The 16,460-nt window shown below is 41.3% G+C and overlaps 1 protein-coding gene across 4 annotated transcripts in view; it reads right to left on the bottom strand.

The window, feature by feature from the left end:
- Window positions 1-16,460, bottom strand: part of ptprub (protein tyrosine phosphatase receptor type Ub) — a 143,044-nt gene that overhangs the window by 47,073 nt on the left and 79,511 nt on the right. For all 4 annotated transcript variants that reach the window (XM_029503380.1, XM_029503379.1, XM_029503382.1 and 1 more), the window contains exons 4-7: window positions 13,799-13,880; window positions 11,083-11,198; window positions 6,396-6,570; window positions 3,732-4,025 (exon numbers count right to left, since the gene is read on the bottom strand). In XM_029503380.1, coding sequence (XP_029359240.1) covers window positions 3,732-4,025; window positions 6,396-6,570; window positions 11,083-11,198; window positions 13,799-13,880 — 667 coding nt within the window. The remainder of the gene's footprint in view (window positions 1-3,731; window positions 4,026-6,395; window positions 6,571-11,082; window positions 11,199-13,798; window positions 13,881-16,460) is intronic.

Below are 16,460 nucleotides of genomic sequence, written 5' to 3'. Positions count from 1 at the left end.
CACATTCACGGACATTAGTTTTACAGCACCCGCATGGGTACAGCTCAGTTCAGTGAGGGAGGGAATGTGCATGCCAAAGCCAGCTAGCCAACATGTTGAGGAGGGAGGGAAGTATTCAGCATGACCACCAAAGAGTGAAAATAGTCAGAGTTACAAGACACAGCTTTTAAAAGGGGGAAATTCGCTTTCCTTCTAAACACAAATAGGGTCCAAGAATCCCTTTGGTGCACATGATCATTACCACTTCCCCGAAAGCACTGCATCCGTCCAACAATCTTTTTCTTCATTCTTAAACCCAACAACGCCAACTGCAAGAGGTGAGCTGAGCGGGCAGCAGGGGTGCATAAGGATTCAGCTGAGGCATATGGGGTCAGCAGGTGTAGTGTAGACCAGATGGCATGGAAGTTGGGTCAGGGGAGCTCTGGGAACCAGGTGGTGATTACAGTCTCTTGGAGGTACAAGAAGGTGACATACAGCAGTTGTAGGAGGTCGCATCTTATTGTAAAGTGTACAATACATCAACACGCCGAAGGTAAGAAGTATAAACACTGATCAAGCTATGCAGGGGTCAGTCAAATGCAAATGTGGCTGAAATAAAAAAATAAAAATAAACAAAATTCAACCATCAGTTGCCTGCAGCTTCACAGATACCTGGGGAAAATTACACAATAAAGCACGACTGGAAAATTAATTTCACCTGTATTTCCTCTGTATTGAACTAGTACTGCATCTAAACGACCTGTTTAACAGCTCAGCAAACACAGCAGTATTACTTATCCCACACATGGTTGAACAAGCTAATGTCACAGTGGTTGAAATGTAAATACATCATTAAAGGCTGAGTTTGGTGACTTTCACAAAAACCGATACCAGTAACCGTGAAAGCAATTTCCGTATGTTGTGAATCCTCTCTCACTTCACCTCTCCCACATTCGCTCGTCTCATTTTTACCATTTCACTCTCTCACTTTTAAAAACTACCCTCTCCCACATACGCACTCCCACACCTCAGCCTCTTCTTCCTCTTGCTGATGTAGGGTTTTGTTTTGTTTTGGTTTTTTTTTTTTTTACTTTTTTACTGTGAATCTGCTGTGTCTCTTGAGCTGGGGAAGGATTGGAAAGAGGGGGCTGTGAGCTCATTCAGAGCGCGTGAAGAATGAGCGGTGTCTTTGGCTGTTGGGAGAGGAGAGTAGCTTTAATATGTCATTGGAGAGGGGGCCAGGGAAGCTTGACTGAAGCAGAGTAGGGAGGTATATGAGGGATGGTGTGTGGCAGGAGGAGACCGTTGGGCATAGAAAAGAGTGATGACCATGGAAGTTATGAATCCACAGACTGCCTTCGGGTAACACAAAGCTCTCTATTTCGTTTGTCTGTGACTGTGACGCACACATTGCAGATGCAGCCAGCAGTAATGACTGTCTGTGCATCTGCATTAAGATAATAGTCTTTGTGCTCTTTGAGTATGCATAAATTTAAAAGTGAGGATGGGTGTGGCCTGTCGGTGGCTCACCTCCCTGCCTGTTGTGGCTCTGCACTACAACAGATGACAGTCATCAGATAGAAGAATATACTCAATTAAAAAAAAAATAAAAAAAAAAAGCCTGGTGTGGAAAACATTCACTTGATGGAGATAAAAAATTATTCATTTTAAAAACTCTAAAGACAGAAAATCAGCTTTTTGTGAATCAATAGAAAACACAAACACAGGAGGCCTAAAGCAAACTAGTAGAACTAAAACAATCACTCTATTTTCAAACTGACTGATTGACAGAAAATTCACTTTTTTATAATCAATTAAACATTTCCATCATTTCAACATGTCAAGTATGCACTAGTTACAGGTTGTCATATGTGACAGTGTGCATTTTCACATTTTATAATTTAATGAAGAAAATCATTTTTCATTTCTCAAAAAAAATATATATATGAATTTGTAGTTAAGTTAATAATCTAGATATTGTGTGCCATAATAATGGCAACAAAAATACTTTCCTTTCTTTCTCCTTATCCCCAGAGTTCAGAGAATGTCAGTGGTAGCAAGCACAGTTTGTTTGTTGTTGTTTTTTTCTTATGAGATAAGTTTAGTGTCTGAGTCAGAAGTCGTCTCTCGGTTTCACTTGTAATTGAATTTGCAGAACATTGGAATGGTTGCAGTCCCATGATGTCAGCACTTTAAACTGAGGAGCTTTTATAAAGTGACCTCCCGAAGTATAAACAAGGCAAATTTTGGGGTATAATTGCTTATCTAGACAAAATATCTCAGGCACAATAAAAGATGCAATTTATAAAGTCAGAGAGCAGCATGGCACAGGTTGTAACAAGGACCCTGCTGCCCTGTACTTGGGGGATCTTGTGAAGACCCAGGTGTTCAACACATTATATTCCCCTTTTCACATTTTGGGGGCGATGCATCACTTAAACAGTGCTCACTGTGATTCCCCTCGGTGCTCCCTGTGGCATAATGGCTCCTCTCAGAGCAACATCCCAACGAAAAGACCGTTATCACTAAAAAGAAGTCAACACACTACAAGATTCAGCTGTGGCAGTGGGAAAGATGTAAGTGATATGGCAAATAACCCCTCTGCTATTCAGCGTAAAACAAATAACATATTGATGGTGGCTAGGAGGTTGGTGGTGTGCTTTCAGCTTGAAAGGCAGCAGCCGCCCCTGGCCAGTGTATAGCAGTGCCAATAGCACTTCTATGTCTGGTGTCAGGCATTATTAACCTCTGCACCATATAAAAGTCTGTTGAATGGCTGACTTTCACTGCAGGTCTATTTCATACTGAGCTTCAAAGATCTGCTTTAACTTTTCAGCTCTGACTATGAAATTCTTCTGCACTCAGGCAATTTAAATTCAAGATGAAAAAAACTTTCATCTTCTGTTTCAAATGGATTTGCCTTTTTAATCTGCATCTTGTATGTTAATGATTTGTATTTGTATATAGTGTCGTTAAACTCATTTTATTGTTGCCATCTGCCTGGACATAAGCTGTGAGAGCTCCTATCTTCAGTAACAAAGCCTGGAATCTGCTGCTATATGGGACAAGGGGACAACGCCAGACATAGGCTGCAAACAAGGAACTCATAAGATCTCTAAAGGCTAAAGAAGCAATATACATGTTTCTGATACAAAAAAAAAAAGAGAGATGACAGTGGACTAACCCTAACCCTGAAGTGGACCTCCCATATCGACTCTGTCAGGAAGAAGGCCCAGCAGACGTTGTACTTTCTGCGTTAGCAGAGGAAGTTCAACCTGCCTCGGGAGCTGCTGTTCATCTTCTACACCGCCATCATCCAGTCTGTTCTCTTCCCCCAAGGCTGTCCCCCAGATCTCCCCATAAGCCAACTGACAACCCCACGAACAAATTTGCACATTACTGCACTATTACACCATTTTGTCATATCCCACTACAAATATTTCTAATTTCAAGGTATATATGTATATTTATTTCCTTTTTTACTTTTGATTTGTTTTTCTTTTTCCCTTGTCCCAGATTGAAACACTGGAGTCAAATGCCTCGTATGTTTATGCATACCTGGCAATAAAACTATTTCTGATTCCAATTCTGAAAAACTTTTGGTAAATATTTTAAATCTTTGTTGTAAGAGGTTCTTGGACCTAAAATGATCTTTGAATGAACCTAAGTAGGAAACATCACACTTTCGTAAAAAAAAAAAAAATTGTCACAAGCCAAAAACATGGAAACTTCTTAATAGATGAATGGCACACCTGCACACTTGGTCCTGCTAACAAGTGGCGGCCCTGGAGGGCCAGTTCCTCCCTCGCCAGGTCGTGTCAACAGCACACTGATGTGGTACTCTGTGTCCGGATCTAGGTGCCACAGCTTGTAGGTGACCATGTTCACCCCGTGTACTTCTGACCATGGAGACTGACTGGCACGGTACTCAATCTCCTTCCTGATAATGGGGCCATCTCCCAGGATAGAGTTAGTGTTGAGTTGGATGATCAGGTAAGTGGAGCCGGCGCGAAGCAGCTGAGGTGGTGCGATAGGGGATGGTGGTACTGTTTGAGGAAATAAAAAGAGGTTCACTTTTTTGTTTTCGCTTTTTAAATACACACTTGTATTGCTATAAGCATTTGCTGGCATATCCATAGCACTTACACACTGGACACACACACAAAGGACTTCATATTGTGGTATTAATATTACAAATCGGTTGAATGCAAACAGATTTCTACCCAGAGTCTTAAATGAGTCCCCCAGGAGGTGCTGGGCGAGAGCGGGTCAAACTGTGGTCAGATATTAGTCACACCTTTTAACAAATTGTTTCCAGCCTTGCATACATCTTAGCAAAGTGGTGAGGTTAAATACAGCTGTGCATGCAGCACATTGAATGTATATGATCTTTTTACCTAAAGGATTAAGTGCTGTACATATTTTCACAGAATGAGTGTTCTGTCCTTGCAGCTGGTCATGGTGATGAAAGAGGAGACTACATCACTGTCGGTAAAGATCGCCAAACTGAGGATTAAATCCAGACCCCACTGGTCAAAATGTCACTTCCTGGCAGGTCCATGTCACTGAACAATTACACTGACAACAGTGTGAGAGAGTGGAAGGAATGCAGAAGAAATGAGGACAAGCCATAAGAAAAGATCAGAGTTTGATCTGTGGCTGTGACTAATCCTTCACTCTTGCAGAGGCGCCTCTCTTTTATGGTCTTCTTCTATGTGGGCTTTCAACGATACCAGCAGCTTACTTCTACTCTGCTCTGCCCTGCGTTGCCTTGATTTAGCCAGAAGCAACTCATCTTAGGGCTGTCAGCGAAAGGGCAAATTTAGGGCACAAGTAAATAGCAAGAGGAGACGACTTTAAAACAACTCACTCATGTCCTCTGCGGTTAAAGTTCAGCATTTTAGTCAATATGCTCCAGCTTCTCTTTCCTTATTTTTTTGTTCATTTACTTTGTTTTTGTTTTTTTACACTGTTTCCTTCTGCATAAAGAGCTATTCTGATATCAAGAATCGTTCTCAGTTTCCGTTTAATTAAGGATCTCTCTGCACTGAGATTTATGCTTTAACAGGCTGAAAATCCCTGGAAACACATCCCCAAATGTGCGCAGGATCAGAAAATAACAACTATGAGGCCCAGCAAAAGGCAGAGACATCCAGCCCCTTTAAAAGAAGAATGGAAATGTGTTCATTAGGTGGACATGTTTCTGTCGTCTACGGGGCAATAAGAGAGCTTCATCTTGATTTCTGTATGCAACCTAAGGTCCTGAAATGACTGGAGCCAACTCATTAAGGGGATGATTAGGCCCATCTCAGCAAGGCAGTGTGGGTAAAGGGATTTATGAAAGTCTCTTTAGGACTCAGTCTCAGTTCCTGTGTAATAGATTATAGAGTTACAGCCAGTTGACTTGAACGTGACTATTTGTGAGGCAGAGTGAGCAGAATAGCAGAAATAACGTCTTTGTCCTGGCTACAAATTAAAGACAGAAAGCAACCACCACATGGTCACAATAGTACTCATTTTTGGGGTGTGAACACATTAAATGGGATTTCATGGCTTTCTATCAGCATGTTCACTGACTCCTGGTTTAGTAGTAGCTGCTGGTGGGAGGGTTTAGCAGCATCTTGGCCAAAACGGCTCAATTTTGAACTGTAGCGATCAGTCCGTAACACTAAACATAAGCTGTGCTAGCTTATCAATCAAAAGGACTTATTTAATGCTTCAACAACAACAGACTTTGAAAAAACTGTATTAATGTTGGTGGTGGGGGGATGACAGAGCATAAGGAGGATAAGCATCTTTCTCATTGTTATTTCCTTCTCACATCTTCCCTTTTCTGGAGTCCGTTATGCCAACAAGCCATCTCACACCCATGTCATTACTATGCTGAAAAGTGGTGTCAGGCTGTGAGGTTGGAGTGAGTAATGGGAGTGAGGTCACCATCTGTGGTACATGATATGACAGGGGCTGTGGGAGTCCCAGTCAAAAGAACAGCTTTTTGACAGAGAGCTGAAGAGTGGAGTGTGGCAGCCTATTTGACAACTTCAACTCAGAAAAAAATGCAGTCAGGCAGATTGTATTCACCGTGTAAAGATGCCATCATGTGAGTCAAGTACCACACGCTTTGTGATTATGGAGCTTTGTAGAAATGAATTTGAAATAGTTGTCTATAATTTACACCGTCAGGCATAAATGATAGGTGATTTTTAATATCGTCAGATTAAAGGATACAGCTTGTTTTTTAGGGATGAGTTAGATTTTTTAAATTGGTCTTTGAATCCCAGGCAGTGATCATTAACAGCAGATAATCATATGCTGTCACAAACACGGCAAGGAAAATGGTGCTTGGCTTGTGAGAAACAGAGAAGGAACAAAAAGCAAAAGAGAACAACGAGAAACATCAAAGTGAGAGTGTTTACCTTTGACAACGAGTTCAGCAAAGTTTGAGACCCCCGAACCCCTGGGGGACTGAGTGACACAGCGGTATAGGTCTTGATCTGCTCGCTGGACGCTGTCTAGCTGGAAGGACACCACAAAGCGCCGGTGACTCAGGTGCTTGACTGACGCGGCTGTTAAAATGTCACCATTGTGCCTCTGGAAAGAAGAAAAACACACAGTGAGAGAGGACAGAGTGGTTCATTTTGTCGGGCTCACACACCTCACCTCATACATACTGTATAGCATTGGTATTGCTGTCACAGCTGTGAGAATTGGCAGATCTGTACGTACAGTATCAGGGAGTCGAGCTACTGTAGACCATGAGTCCTACACTTCCCGTAAGACAAATCAGTATAGCCTCCTCATTAGATCCTGCCTGCATCCAACATCCTTCAAAACTTAATGCCACAAATTAGTTATACAGGTCTCCAGAGGCACAGAAGTCAAAACACAATCGTTGTTAAAAGCTGAGGAGCTCTCTCCATGACAGCAGCGGAAAACTAGCGTTAGTGTGCATAATTATGAAGTGTCCCTTTTAGCCATGAAGACCTCCGACCAGCCTCAACAAATGACTACATTCATCAACTCAAGCTTTGTGTTAAACATTAAGTGTCTAAAGACAGTGAGAACAGAGGTGTTTGTGTCCTATTTCTCCTGTATATCTGCATATAGCCAGTGGATTTTTATTTCTTTTCTTCTCTATATCTATTGCATAATACCTACATTAACATTAGTTATTAGTCATTTTGCGTGTTGTGCAGAGCCATGTGCTATGTACTAAAAACATTTACACACACACACACACCACAATCCAAACGCCCCAGTTAGTAGACAATACACAAACACTGTCATATCACCATACCTCGCCCTCGAATGCCCAGTGAACTCCAGGGACACTCAGCTAATAATGCAACAAAACACTTAAATGATTGCTATCTGGGTCGGCTTTTATTAGAATTATGTGATTAAAAAAAGAAGGGGATTCAATTGTATTCAATTTAATTACAATGGTTGGACCATCTATCTGATTTAATCACAAAATATGACAATCAGACATGCTTTAATAAAACAAATGAAATCTTGTTAAAATAATGATGATGATGGGGGTAATACATGTCATGAGTGTCATCCCTTAATGGAGCCCATCTTCTGCCTCAGTCACACAGCGTTACTGAACCAAAACATTTAACCAAACAGCAGCTGGGAGTAGGAAACAGAGGGGCTTTAATGCATTAAGCTTTAATCAGTTTAGAATATAGACTGAACGGATAAAAAGCAGCTCGTAGGCTTGTGTTTTGGTTTGAAACTGTAGAATTTACTTTGAGACAACTGTTCGCTTTGGTATAACGCAGCAATAGAACCTAAACAAAAATGAGGGTGGGAGAGACCAAACGAAAAACAACAAGGAATATGACACAGAAAGAGAGGAAAAACACAGAGAGAAGCTGATTCAAATGAATGTTGCATGATGAATCTCGCTGTTGCACTGCGAGAGGCATTTCTCACATTGTTCCACACCATTAAAACCGCTAGCATCCATCAAGTCCACGTAGCCTCAACAAAACACATTCAATCTGACAGTTTTTCTCATGTTTTCAGGCTATTCTCCATTTCATTGTGTGAAACGCTGGACCTGAATCTTGATACTCATCCTTTTGATTTGGCAGTTTTTATAGAATCAAGTATGTGTGCACGCTGGCATTAACAAGGAGACCTTTGGGCTTTGCTTCACTATCCCTACTTCTACTGAATTTCTGATCGGGGCCCATCAAAATCCCACAGACCACACAAACCTCAGGTCAAGTATTCGAAAACAAATGCATAAACCAACACCCAGTGATTAGGGTTAAGAAGGCAATGAAACCTGTGACTTCGGGAACAGGAAAAAAAAAACCCTCAACCACATACTCCTTCCTGCATCTTTTATATTTTCTTTTCGCTAGTGTGGTTTACAGGGTTGAGGCGGGAGAAACTATAGGAAATCAAATGTTCATTCATTCATTCCTCTTCCACCTCTTATCTGTTACCGGGTCGCGGGGGTGCTTCATCCAATCCCAGCACACATTGGGTGAGGGCAACCACTCACACTCACACTCAGACCTACAGACGATTTAGTCACCAAGTAACCCAAATATGTACGTCTTTGGACAGTGGATGAAAACCCACGCAAGCAGTGGGAGAACATTCCATCTCTAGACAGAAAAGAACGGGAACTGAACCTGTGACTTTCTTGTTGCGTGTCAACAGCGCTAATCACTATGCTGCTGTGCTGCCCGGAAATCAAATGTGCACCCTGTAACTTCCTGTTACATAATAAAATCTGCCTTTGGTGAGGAAACAACAAAACAATCGAGTAATCGGGTAGGCTAGCACTGCAAAGACTGTGCTGTAACCAGTGTTAATTTTGGTCATGAAAATGTTTCCATCAAAATGTGACCTGCATGATGTTGACTAAAACTAAATAAAATGTCACTGAAATTTTCATCAGCAAATAAGAACCAGTCAACGAGTTTGAATGAAAGCCAACCAAAGCGTTTTTTCATTTTCATGGAAATGGAGTGAATCTCTTTGCGGTGGTGGCCGGAGTTTCGAACACTTTGACTTTGGGGAAGTCGACGGTGGCCAGTCTCTGCTAAAATGTCTTCCTGGCCATTGAAACCAACGGTTGGTCATAAGAGACGAGCGGACGTCTGATTTTCGGATTTATTTTTTGTAGTTGACCTTACGATTTGCTGAAATAAAGGCTAGTTTCAAGCCATTACACTTAAAGTCATGTATCTGGGGAGCCAGTGCCTTAGCGAGTAAAGCGTGCACCCCATAAACAGGAAGCTACAAGGTGCTCGTTGATGACGCTGGTTTGGTTCCGGCCAGTGTATTTGGTGCATGTCATTCCCCAATTCCTCACCTCCATTTCCTGCCCGTCTTCAAGCTGTTCTATCTTAAAAAGCCGGATAGAAAGTCATGTGATGCATTTTTTAACGTTAATACCATTTCATTTTAACAGGCTAATAGATTCTCCCAATAAGTGCAGAGCCGAGCACTTCAACTCAACCTTTCAGATTTTAGTCCACTAAAGCTACTGTATATTTTGTTTGAGTAAAATCATAATGGCATTTTGTCAACTACACTAGAACACAATTAATGCATTTCGGATGACTAAAACTAAAATCGCCTGTCAAAATTAAACTGGCTACAACAAGTAATTGTGATACGAGTTCATATGGTAAAAACAGGTCTCAAAGATGTGCATGAGGCAGAGAGAGGCGAAGAGGACAGTAACTGGTACAGGACAGGCAGGAGAATAGCATCAGTTGCCTAGAGATCTCATTATATGGAGCACCTGTATGGATATGCCAACTAATTACCTAAAGCATTTGTCTTCAACCTTACTGTGTTGTGTCCAAACGAGCGGTTTGATAGTGTTCAGAAAGACGTAGGAATGAAGACACTTCAATTACATAAATCACACATCTCCTAGTTATAAACAATACCGTAGGTTTGCCTAAGGTCAACACGATTAGCACTGGGTGTATTTGCAGCAGTAGATAAAAAGAAACTTCTACAGCACCCTGCTTCTTTTAATCAGAACGAGGAGGGGGGGGCGGTAAGACCACAGAACTATTCTTGCCAGACTTAAGGACTTCTCTGACCGTCACTGAGAAAGCTGTTCTACATGAAAAGATTAATATCTAAAACACAGCGTATTGAAGAAAAACTGGTGGAACTGAAAGAAAAAAGGAAACGAGAACACTATGATCCTATAAGCAATGTAACTTTTCCCAAGGCAGTCACAGGAAGAGGCTTCACAGCCTTAACGACCTTCACAGCATCCAAGCTCTGGTCAGCATCTATTTGACACAAGCATGTCTGAGACATATCATGAATCAAAATCAGATGAAATTTTGTTCAGTGTTTGCTTAGAGAAGCAGCCTCAGCTCAGATATGTATTCATGTACCAACGCAATTTGTGATTTGAGGTGAAGTCTTTAAAATGTATGAATGGATTACTAAACTGACCTAACAGATAAGGGGCTGCGCTGCTCCAAACTGTCAGAAGACTACAAAGAGAGACTCAAAATGACCCCAAAATATGGTAAATCCTACAGTAAGGTGCTAAGCACCAAAGAGGCAGTAAATTAATGTCAAAGCAACAACAAATCATACAGCACAACCAAACACTACAGTACATAAAATATTACCATAAATAGATGTAGTAAGCAGCCATATAAGCCCTGCTCAGAGATGGGATTAATATGCATTTTTAGTGATCCCACCACAAGCAGGCTAGTGTATGGCAAGTATGGCAAGTATGGCAACCTAAAAGGCTGAAAGGGATAACTATGAAAAACATGAAAACAAACAAAAAATGACAGATCAGTTTATTGTAGTTCAGTGTCTCTTTCAGTCTGGGTGTTCTGTTCCCATCTGGAGCCTTCAACATTTCTATGCCAGAAAACCCGCTGTCTAATAATCCATCCATGACCTCAAGTTTTTCTAAACTATAAGGCATTTATCAGTGCGTGAAAGTGTGAAAAACACCAGAACTAGTTTTTCCTTCTGAGCTGCTGACTAAATCTTTATTTTATTCTTTTATTATTTTTTTTGTACGAACTCCTTGTTGTCTGAGTCGGATGCACAGGTTACTTAAGCAACCATTAAACCACTGACCTCCAACAGGAACTTGTCTGCCTCTGCTGCCCTTCCAGCAGCAACACACTGGAAGGTGGCATTTTGCCCAGCATTGACCTCCTCATCTCCCAGCCTGGAGAAGTGCGGCGCCTTATCTGGTGAGACAGACAGACAGAGTGAGATCAAAAGACTCCATTACCTTTCAGCCACTCACAGTATCAGTCAGCTGCGCAGGGCATGTTTTTATCAGGGCGCTTTGTTTTTTGTTTTCCAATTATATTAAGGAGATATCTCAGTAACTTCTGCTGGGGAGGGAAAAAAAAAACATCTTTGTCAAATGTTTTATCATAATTAATTTTAATTCAGCAATATTCACAAGGGACGTAACTCAGCCACAGAAATTTTTAAGATGAAAGTTTGAAACAATATTCAACTTTCGTTCTGACATTTTTTTTCTCCCAGTTTATATCCACTTCATGTTGTTTTAGTTCATGAATTTTGAAAGTAAAGGAAATAGGCAAAAACAAGCAAAATGGGGAATGAATGGATGCATTTAGAAATTTTCTTTAAAAAGAAAGTTTCTATTTCTTTTGATTTATTTGCGTATTTGTGTTGACATTGGGTGATAGACATTTTTGTGCACTTGTTTTACCAGATTCTGCACAGAACAGACAGGATGCATATGTCAATCATCACACTATAACACTAACCTTGTTAAAGGAAACAAAAATATGGCACTATGTAGCTTTAAATAAAAAAGTATGTATTACGGGCTCCCAGAGGCGTCCCATAACCTCCCGCAACCCTAACCTTACCCAGATTGGGTGTAATGTGTGGACGAGCATAATATGAGAATGAATCTGCAGAGGAAAAGCCCCTGAGTGTGTATCAGTCCTCCACATTTTGACTAATAATGCCCAAGCATGCTGCGTGGAGCGGATGATGAGTCAGTGTGTGGGAGTAGCCCCCTCACCTAACTCCATCATTAACAAGAACGGTGCGAACGAACCATCATGGAGCGAAATCACTGGGTAAACAGCAGCAGCAGTGCCTGCCATATCTGACGAACGGGTTAGGACAAACTGACATGTCAGCTCCGTATAACTGACAGGAAGAGATGGCAGAGCAACGGTGAGGCTGAAGCATTGGGGAGAAGCACATGCTCAGCTCTGGCTCCTTCCCCTGCTTGGTATCACATAACACTTCCTTGCTATCTCGTAGAGGAAGGTGACGGCAATTTGTGGATCTTGTTTGTGTAGAGTAAAGAGTGAGGGGGAAAAAGGGTCTGCATTTGTTGTCCCACAGGTGGCCGTGTTTTCTTTTAGAGACTCTCCCTCCTAAGGTTAATTCATAATTCATGCCTGAGAGCAAAACATAAACAAACAGTTGGCAAGAATTACAGTGTTATACAGCTAAATGTGTCAGATCTTATCCCCAGGAATGTTTAGCGAGATGAATATTTCATTCCACTGTGACACTGGTTTCGGAGTCAAAGATTGGGACACAGAAGCGCACTAAAGAAATGCCAACCAAGCTTTAACAGCAATTCAGAAAAGATACTTGTCAAGCTTTTATTTTCATTTTTCTTCATTTCATTTCACTTTTAACTCCGGAAAACTTTTTTTATTCTGCAATTTTTCAATTTGTCTTCTCGACTCCCACTGTTTGCAACCAAATAATTCAGGCTGGCCTTGTGCCACGTCATAAGGCACGCTCAGGTCTTAATGAGAGTCTTAATTATTTAATGGCCACAGTGTGAGCATTCACAAAATGCCATCTGCTGTCTCTGGGAGAAACAGGGTAGCTGACTGGGCGGTATGCATACAGTTGGGGTGCGAACCGATCTCACTGCCAGTGTTTGTTTTGTAAAATCACTGGATGTATCCTCTGTAGCATGGCAAATTCTGAAAAAAATCTCTAATCTCTAAAATCTCCAAACATTTCGCTGGTAGCAATCACTGATGTATAATTGTTAACAAGCAAATAACACTGAATCCCCTGAGAGCTAAATATCCTTCAGCCTTGTGTCAGTTACATAAGTCACTTGAAAGCAATGTGGAAAGTTGGAGCTAAATGTCCAGTGAGCTGTCATGAGCACTTCAGCGGTGGGTTCAACAGGCAGTGTGTGATTTACACCGCAACACTTTGTCTGGCTATCAAGCTCAGGGGTCTTAAAGGATATGTTTTACCAAACATCCTGAGGGGGCTGAAACACGCCCTTACTTTTTCTATGGTTGACACAAAAAGGCCTCTAATGGCAGGCAGCCCATGGTGCACGCATTTCCAAAAGAAAAAAAAAACCCTGAGGAGATGACATTTTTGCAAAGCTTTTAAATGTTGTTCTTGATGGTAAAAAAAAAAAGGAAAAAAAAAAAGAAAACATGCCATACAAAGTGACTCATGACAAAAAGCTACAGCACACTTCCAGTCAGGCTAGAGCACATGAAAGTGTAGAAGTTTTCAAAGAGAGGATTTAAGATTGCTTTTGATTAACAAAACAGTTTGCCTGTCAAACAAGGCCAGAGGCAGAGCGGTGCATGTGTTCAGGAAAAGCTGGAGCATTGGCAAATGGGTGTCACAGTTTTTCAGTAGCACTGCTGTTGTAGGACACCTCAGGACAACACACACACGAATCTAAAAGGTCAATCAGCCATTACACTTCTGCTCATCCTATTTATTTCATGCTGCTTTGAAATACATTTTCTCCCTCCGGCCCCTTCTATAATTGCAATCCATTGTCAGAAGTGGTACTTACAGCAGGGGTAATTGAGCACCATGATGTCATCTATGGCAATGTAGCCTCGCCGCTCCCTGGAAACTGTTGCCTCAATCAGAACCTGCAGACGCAAAAATTGAAGTGAATGTGAATAGATGATGAACAGATTTAATTTAAAACCACAGCGGCAGAAGCATATGTGACTCAAGTAATGCTCTCCAAGCTGAAGTACAATCATAAATTCCCAAAGAGGATCGAAGGCTGTGTGTGAATTCTCCTGCTCTTGTTCTGCTTTGGTGACAGATGCATTAATTACAAACTGGCCCATCAAGAGAACATTTCACATCTGCTGGCCTGAAACAACAAGACAGACAATGAGAGAATTTGGAGATAGACAGACGCGTGAGAAATAAAGAGATGAATAACTTCTTCTTGAGTCCACAGGCCCATGAGAAGTAATAGCTTTATCAGGAAGCATGCAATGTGCCACCTGAGTCATGAGTCCCATTGGACATTCAGGGCGCAAGTTACAACAGAACATAATACAACTTTCAGAGGGCCACAAGACCCAAGGGAGGACAAACATCAATATCATCCTATAGACCAATAAGCTGGATGAGCAGTGGGCTCTCATGAAACCTAATCAATATCAAATCACCATCCGAGGTAATCGTGAGAGAGTTATGAGACACACGGGTGATGTTTGTTTTTCGCTGAAGCAAGGACAGTCCTCCATCCACACGTTTGACCGAAAGCCAGCTGTGAGTTATTGTTTCTCATAATCTTCTGACCAAATGATTAAAACATGGTTCCTATCACTGGCTTTTGATTTTTACTGAACTCATCACACTCATACACGAAACCTACATCCTACATTTTTTGACTTTTCCTGCCTATACAAATATCTTTTATTTTCCCCTTTCATCATCAAAGTCTCTTAACTTTAAAGGCCAGAAGGAGCTTGGCCAAAGATTCTCATGGTCAACAAAGAGAGTTTTTAAAATTATCTTTCATGCCACAATGTGTTTGAGAGCATTAGAAAAAAGGTTGTACACAGACTTTGAGTAAAGTTCTCTCATGATACTCTTAAAGGGGTTCAAGCATCTGTCCAGTCTTCCACATTAGAGTGTTTTTGTCATTCAAATGTATTTAACATTTTAACGGTGGTTGAATCACGCAGGGTCACAGGGTCTACATACAGAGATGAACCACCTCTAACTGAGTTAACACTGCATGTCTTGGACTGTGAGAGGATGCAGGAGTGGCAGATGAGGAAGCAGGAGTTTGCGTACTGAGAACATGCAATAGTATCCAAGGCCTTGCCTGGCTCCCCAAAACGCCTCCAGACAACACTGCGGTGGGATGTGAGGAGACTGGCGCCATCTGAAAAACTCAAGAGAGCAAGACACAGAGGGCCGGGCTTGCGGGCTATAAGCTTACAAGAGGAGAGGTCAAAGGGAAAGCAGAAGGAAAAGGTTGGAGCTGGCTGCTGGAGAGTGACCCCGCTGTGTCTGTAGTTGGCTGGGCTCCTCTGGCTCAGGGAGGAACAATGAGACTAATCTCCTTCTGCCAGAGTCAATTTCCCTGTTTGTTTCCAGACACTGTTGGAACCTGAGCTGGAAGATGCCGCCACCAAAATGGATATTAACATTTCCCATTTCAATTATTTTCACTTTTGGTATATTTCTTTATAAGCCTATGCAAGATCATCCACTGTGTCTCATTTCTTCTGTGGTTCCTTTTTTCATTGTCTTTCTTGATTTATTTCACCTCCCATTTTTTTTTCCTTTCATTCTATGCACTTCCTTTAAAGCAATGATTAAACCTACAGTATGCTTCAATATATTGACAATAATTACCTCCTGCGAGCACCATTGCCATGACATTAGACTAACATTAAATTAGCTAGAAAGCACCGATGAGGCTTAATGGCACACAAATAGGAGAAAAAATGTCTTGAAAGTCTAATTGAAGGTATTATTACTCTCTGCTGAACTAAAGCACTCAATAAGAGATTGATTGCTGGTTAATCCTCAGTCCTCTTAGCCATTAAGATTGGTGGCTATTCAGAGCAAGGCATCCTGAGCATTTGTTTCAATAAATAACCTTCCCAGATTTTTATTGAAAGCCACTTTCCCAATGAAATTTTCCATCTGCCTGTGCTTTAGCCAAATGAGTGTTATGAAGAATTATGAAAATGTATAAATGCAGGAATCAGTTTGAGAGAAAAATAAACGCGCGAGACACCATGATATACAACAAATATGAACTGCTTCTTCGGACAGCATATTACATTACCCTGTAATGTTGGCTTTTAAAATCAGCTGAAATGTATAAATATCAAAGGATGATTTATCTGGCTCGATAAACCAGCTCCCACCTTTTCCACTCTGGTCAGAAGTCACCATTAGGCAAACGGGGCTTTCACTCAGTGTTATGTGCAGTTCAGGATAAATAAACCCTTTAACTACTCACAGAGAAAAGGTTACATGTTGAAGTAAATAAGAGTCTGTGTCTGAGTGTTAGGAATCTCAATAAGCACTCTCTGGCATTTCACAAAATCCCTTTGCCGAAGTTATGGGCTCAGCTTGGAGGACTCTCAGTATTGGGAAAAAAAGATGCTATCAGACACAGCGGAGACATAAAGATTCTTATTTACAATTCTTTGATGTGTCTCCTCTCCTGCTGCTAACTTGCTCAT

This window comes from Echeneis naucrates, chromosome 6, assembly GCF_900963305.1.
Source record: "Echeneis naucrates chromosome 6, fEcheNa1.1, whole genome shotgun sequence".
In the NCBI taxonomy this organism is placed as follows: Eukaryota; Metazoa; Chordata; class Actinopteri; order Carangiformes; family Echeneidae; genus Echeneis; species Echeneis naucrates.
Note: the sequence above shows the minus strand (reverse complement) of the source record. Positions and strands in the feature narration are given on the sequence as shown.